Below are 6626 nucleotides of genomic sequence, written 5' to 3'. Positions count from 1 at the left end.
ATTTTGGTATTTATTTAATATGGACCACACCTCCATATATATATATATATATATATATATATATATATATATATATATATATATATATATATATATATATATATAATTTTGAATATGAACAATACAACACTCTGATTTTTAACACATACTTTATTTGGCAATTACAGACGTTTCGGAACTATGGTATGCCCCATCTTCAGTGTAATTAAAAAAAAAACTTATATACTACACATTCTTTAATATTTTATTTAAATTACATTTAATTTTTAAAAATACAAAAAGCATCAACTATCACTTACACAGCTTGACACAGTACTAAGGATATGAAAATGGATACAGAAATATTTTAAAAAAAAGTATCGAGATGAAGAGACAGGATGGTTATTATTATAATGTAAACAAATAGAGTGCGCGATCGCATACTGGACAAAATTGTTTGTCACACTTTTTTATGTCAAATGTAATGTTATATATATTTGTAATTCAAATGTACCGCCATTAGTATCAATGGCGTTGGCAATACTCTTTCCCCTACCCAAACTATGTATCCGCCATTTTTATGTTTATGCTTATGTTAAACTCTGTAAATCTCTCTTCCCGCTGAACCGTGAACCAAATAACATCTAAAATAAACTTAATAATTTAAAAGGAAGCATTTTTATTATACCATATTTTGGTCCATCTCACCGGGTAACATATATTGATACCAGTGCTTTTCCTTATTAGTTTATGTGTGTTTAACCTATATAAACAAACACACGTTTTTTGTGTTCGCATTATTTTCGGAAAGACACGTGGGTTTACAATTCTTCGGTAATTGTAAAAGCAAAGCTGCGATCACAAAGGCTACCAGAACCTCTGAGACTGCAAAGTATTTGATTTCTACGTCGTTTGTGGAGTTGCCATTCGAGGAATTTTTGAGGTTAGTCGTGTCGCAGTACGTCGATTTCTAAGTGGCGGGGGGCACAAAATCTAGAAGCGGTCGGTTTGTTCGAGGAAGACGGTTTGTACGAGGCAGACAATTTGTACGAGGCAGCATTACATCCAGCTTCAATTACTGTGGTATTTTCCATAAGTACGCCAAGGACAAAGAAGGACTTCATCGCTTGCAGACCACGTGGGATTTTGGTTATATTTGAGATCACCTAGCGTTGTTCTCTGTGAAGTATTTATTCTCAAAGCTGATTGGAAGATTTATTTTTATATTGAATACCATAATATTATTTTATATTATATTTTAGTCCATCTGTGTTATGTACAGATAGATCCTTTAAAATTTCTAGTAGCTGTTTATATATTTTTATAGTATTATTATATACTTTTCTTTTCTCTTTCACACTGTATATCAGTTTAATATTTATCTTATGTTATTATAGAGCTAGTTAAGATTTCATTGTTATTGTGGTTTTCTCATTATTTTGTATTTGTAGATTTGTTTGAACAACTTTAAAATGGCTGACATCGAGACTATGGAAGCTGTTCACGAAATTATTAAGACATCTTTTGATACCAGTAGAGAGTTTGTGGCAGGATTCAGTGAGGATGATAACATCAATCTGTTAAATGTACGGAAGCAAAAGTTGGTTGAGCGATCACATGAGTGGGAAACGAATTATATTGAGCTGAGTAGGTTGAAGCCAGGGGAGTACACTAAGGTATTTTTAGAATTTTCTGAATTATATTTTACTTTGATGGCTGATGTTCAGACTTTGATTGAAAGTAGGGATATTCCTAAGAATTCGATTAGGGTCTCTAATAGTTCAGTTGATGTTAATTTGCCTGACATAGTGTTGCCCACATTTAGTGGTAAATTTAGTGAGTGGACAGCGTTTATTGACCTGTACAACTCATTGATTCACACAAATGCTAAATTGTCTGACGTGCAGAAGTTGCATTATTTAAAGGGTGCTCTCACAGGTTCAGCTTCCAATATTATTTCGTGTTTAAAATTATCTAATGAAAATTACACTGTAGCCTATAATCTTATTTTAAAAACATATGATAATAAATTTTTAATTATTAACGCTCACTTAAACTCAAGCGATAAAATTTCCTCCATTAGTAAAGGTTTGTTTGAAAATTTGAGAGCATTCTTAAATAATGCAAGGCAGCAAGTTCAGGCTTTGACTGCATTATTTGAACCAGTTAAATATTGGGATGTCGTTCTTTTGTTCATGTTGTCGAAAAAGTTGGATAACAACACTAGAGTTGCATGGAATTTGTCTCAAGCGTCAGCAGAACTACCAACTTTGAATAGTTTCTTTAATTTTATTGAAATGAGGGTAGTAGATTTAGAGAATTCTAGTTCTGATTATAAAGGGCCCTCAGCTAAGACAGTCAACACAATTGTGAAGAAGGCTTCTCAACCTTGCATCTGTTGCAAGGGAGAGCATGCCCTATTCCAATGTGCTGATTTCAAAGCTTTGGATGTCAAGAAGCGAAAGGAACTAGTCTCTAATCATTCATTTTGTGTACGCTGTATAGCTTTGCGACATGGCATTTCGAAGTGCAAATTTTAGTTATCCTTGCTCTATATGAAAGGAATCACATAATTCTTTGTTGCACGAGAAAAAGGTTTCCCCCATCAACAATAGTAATATCCTTATGACGCATTCGAATCCTCAAACTCTGCTTTCTACTGTTTCCTTAATTATTTTTGATGCAAATGGCAAAAGACATTCCGTGCGTGCACTTTTAGATAGTGGCTCACAAATAAATTTAATTACTAAATCGCTGGCTTCGCGTCTCCAGCTTCCAATTAATTCTTCACTTCATAATTTAAGTGTTTTACAAGGGCAGAGTATGACTTGTAATAAGTCTGTGAAGATTAAAATTAAATCTAAATTAACTTCTTTTGAACACAAATTATATTGTGTTATTATTGATAATATAACTCAACATCTTCCTTCTTCATCTATTGATTATTCTCACTGGAGAATCCCGGATCATGTCCAATTAGCTGATCCAGATTTTAATATTCCAGGTCCAATAGACTTGTTGATGGGCGCTGAGCTATATTTTGGCATCCTGCAACAGGGTTGTATCCGCTTAGGGAAGAATTTGCCAATTTTGAAGAACAGTCGCTTCGGTTGGTTATTGTCTGGTGTTTATTCAGGGGATGCTGGTTCTGAGTCATATGTAGGGTTTGTCTCTAACGAAGATCTCCATGAGGAATTAGCTAGGTTTTGGCAGGTAGAGGAGGTCTCGTTGAGCAATTCTTTACGGGTTCAGATAAGGCTTGTGAGGAACACTTTGTTTCAAATGTACATCGTTTAGGAAATGGCCAATTTGAAGTCGCTTTACCATTTATTGATAGTAAGAAGTATCAGTTAGGAAATTCTTTCACACAGACAAGAACTCGTTTTTTGAATTTGGAACGTAGGTTGGTAAAAAATAAGGACTTAAATTTAGCTTACTCCAATTTTATTAATGAGTATGTAAAGTTAAGTCATGCTGAACTTACATCTCTTACAGGAGAGGATTTTGACAATAAGTATTATTTTTTACTTCATCACCCGGTTTTCAAGGATGGCAATGTTAATAAAATTCGTGTTGTTTTTGATGCTTCTTGCAAAACTTCCACAGGTTTGTCGCTTAATAATGTCATGCATACAGGTCCAAAACTACAACAAGATTTGTTTTCGATTTTGATTCGCTTCAGGTGTCACTTGTATGTTTTTGTCGCTGACATTGTTAAGATGTATAGGCAAATTAAGGTTAGGGATGCAGATGCTAATTTACAATTAATTATTTGGAGAGATTCTCCTCAGAAAAGGCTTGATATTTATAAGTTAAACACCGTTACATATGGCACTTCATGTGCACCATACTTGGCCATGCGTTGTCTAAAGATGTTGTCAGAAGAAAATTCTGTCAAGTATCCACTAGCTTCGCAGACTTTAGATAGGGACTGTTATGTCGATGACATAATTACAGGTGCATCGTCCGAGCAGGAACTAGGGCAGCTGAAATTGGAGGTCTGTAGTCTGTTGAAGTTAGGTTGTTTTCAGTTACACAAGTGGTCAAGTAACAGTCGTTCGTTGTTAGGTGATGTTCCTAAGGAACAACAAAATTTGTCAGCCACAGATTTTTCTGAACAAAATAATACTGTAAAAACATTAGGTTTATCATGGAATCCAGTTGAGGATATTTTCAAAATCTCTTATTCCAATGTTTTTATCACTTCTACAGACACTAAAAGATCTGTACTTTCTACCATAACTAGGATATATGATCCTATTGGACTCATATCACCGATTACCATAACAGCGAAATTGATAATGCAGAAATTATGGAAATGCAATTTAGATTAGAAAGACGCTCTGCCAGATGAATTACAGGATAGCTGGAATGATTTCAGACATCATCTTTCGTGTTTGGAAGGTTTGTCTGTTCCGCGTTGTCTTTTCAAACAGGTTCCTGTAAGCATACAGTGTCACGGTTTTGCGGATGCTTCACTACTGGCTTATGGAGCTTGTGTTTATCTACGGGCGACATATGAAGATGGTAGTATTTCCTGCCATCTAATATGTTCTAAATCTAAGGTTGCTCCGTTAAAACAGGTGACACTTCCTCGCTTAGAATTGTTAGCTGCGTTGTTATTGGCAAAATTATATAGGCATGTTATGGCTAAAGGTATTGTGAAGATTAACGAATCATTTCTGTGGAGTGATTCTTACGTGGCTGCGCACAGAACCCTCACAGTTGAAAATGTATGTTTCTAATAGAGTGTCGCAAATTTTAGAATTAACTCCAGCAGTTATGTGGAAGCATGTATCTAGCAAAGATAACCCTGCAGACATTGTGTCAAGAGGTGTTAGAATTGCTAGTGATTTGTTGAGCTGTGATCTTGGCTTTGTAGCACCAGAGAAAATTGGCCGAATAGGTTTTGTGATCCACCAAAAGATAAGCTGCCGGAAACACGGGTACTTTGTGCTGTTTCGAATACTGAGGATGATGATGACATTGGTATTGTTCTAAAGTCTTTGTCAGATAGGGTATCCAAGTTTAGCAAGCTTGTTAGGATTGTCGCATATTGTCTCAGATGGAGGAAAAAGCGCGGAACTGTTCCTCTTGGTGATCCGTTGTCAGCTTTTGAGATTCAGTTTGCAACTCTTAGGATATTTTATTTGGTCCAGTTAGAAACATTCTCTATTACTAATGATGAAGATTTAGAAACAGATAAGGTCTCAATTCATAAATTGAAATCATTAAATCCATTTAGGGATGCTGATGGCGTGTTGCGTGTAGGTGGGAGATTGGAACATGCAAAGATCTCTTTTAACCAGAAACACCCCATCATTTTACCAAAAAAACACGTAATTGTTCGCATGTTTTTAAAGTCAGAGCATGAGCGACTGCTGCATGCAGGGACTCAAACCGTTCTGGGAAATGTAAGGTTGAATTATTGGCCAATTAATGGTCGTAACGCCTTAAAGCAAATTATTCATAATTGTTGTAAGTGTGCTCGTTTTAAGGCTGCTGCTGCTAGTTAATTGATGGGTAGTCTCCCAACAGATAGGATCACTCAACATCGTCCATTTAAGGTAGTTGGGGTAGATTTTGCTGGTCCAATATTGTTGAGATCAAGTCGTTTAAGGAAGGCTCCTCGAGTTAAGGCCTATATTTCGTTATTTGTATGTATGGTGACCAAGGCAATCCATATAGAATTAGTTTCTAGCCTCTCAACTGATGCCTTTTTAGCTGCGTTGAGACGGTTTATTTCTCGTAGGGGTAGTTGTTCTATCATACATAGTGATAATGGGAAGAATTTTGTAGGAGCCAACAACGAGTTGAAAGAGTTATATAGGTATTTTAAGTTGGACATGACTAGACAAGGTTTGGTAACAGCTGCAGCTCAGTTAGGAATAACATGGAAATTTACTTCGTCTTATGCACCTCACTTTGGAGGGTTATGGGAGGGCTCCATTAAACAAATGAAACACCATATTCGTAGGGTGTTAGGATCGCATTGCTTCACGTACGAAGAAAACCTCACTGTATTGGCACAGATCGAGGCAATTCTGAACTCCAGACCATTGTTATCACTCACGGATGATAGCTCAGATGTTTCATATATAAGTCCGGGTCATTTTTTAATAGGTGAAGCAATCACAGCACTTCCAGAGCCATATCAATCTCAGCCAAGGCTAGGTACCTTAAAGTTGTTCAAGCAAATGACAGCAATGAGGAACCAATTTTGGTCATCTTGGTCCAACCAATATTTAAGTAATTTGCAGAAGAGACATAAATGGTCTCAGACTCAATCCAATATTTTAATTGACTCCATAGTTCTAATTAAGGAAGATAATAGTCCACCTTTGAATTGGCCTACTGGTTGAATTTTGGAAACTAAACCAGAATGTGATGGAAAGGTTCGAGTCGTTATTGTAAAAACTCCTACTGGAACATTTACACGTCCAATAACAAAGATTGTACCTTTACCTTGTAATTAATTGCATTTTTGTTACTTAATAATTTTCTATTATCTCCTTTGTATATATATTTAGTATTAAGTTTTTTGCACTTGCACTATGGTTTGTTTTATTAGGCATAGTTTATTATATCATTATTATTATCATTTTCATTTTAGATTAACATAACTTGTAAGAAATGTTTTTATTTCA

At 35.4% G+C, this 6626-nt stretch overlaps 2 protein-coding genes across 2 annotated transcripts; both read left to right on the top strand.

The window, feature by feature from the left end:
- The first annotated feature begins 1451 nt into the window (after positions 1 to 1451).
- Positions 1452 to 2519, top strand: LOC113384766. Its single transcript, XM_026622525.1, has one exon. The coding sequence runs from the start codon at positions 1452 to 1454 to the stop codon at positions 2517 to 2519; it is 1068 nt and encodes a 355-aa protein (XP_026478310.1).
- An 85-nt stretch (positions 2520 to 2604) lies between these two features.
- On the top strand, positions 2605 to 5495 carry LOC113384765. The gene is made up of 5 exons (XM_026622524.1): positions 2605 to 3192; positions 3351 to 4205; positions 4314 to 4635; positions 4745 to 4925; positions 4997 to 5495. The coding sequence occupies exons 1-5, from the start codon at positions 2605 to 2607 to the stop codon at positions 5493 to 5495; spliced, it is 2445 nt and encodes an 814-aa protein (XP_026478309.1).
- Positions 5496 to 6626: the final 1131 nt, after the last annotated feature.

This window comes from Ctenocephalides felis, unplaced genomic scaffold, assembly GCF_003426905.1.
Source record: "Ctenocephalides felis isolate EL2017-DRISC unplaced genomic scaffold, ASM342690v1 CF-g0.4_SCAFFOLD_03571, whole genome shotgun sequence".
In the NCBI taxonomy this organism is placed as follows: domain Eukaryota; kingdom Metazoa; phylum Arthropoda; class Insecta; order Siphonaptera; family Pulicidae; genus Ctenocephalides; species Ctenocephalides felis.
Note: the sequence above shows the minus strand (reverse complement) of the source record. Positions and strands in the feature narration are given on the sequence as shown.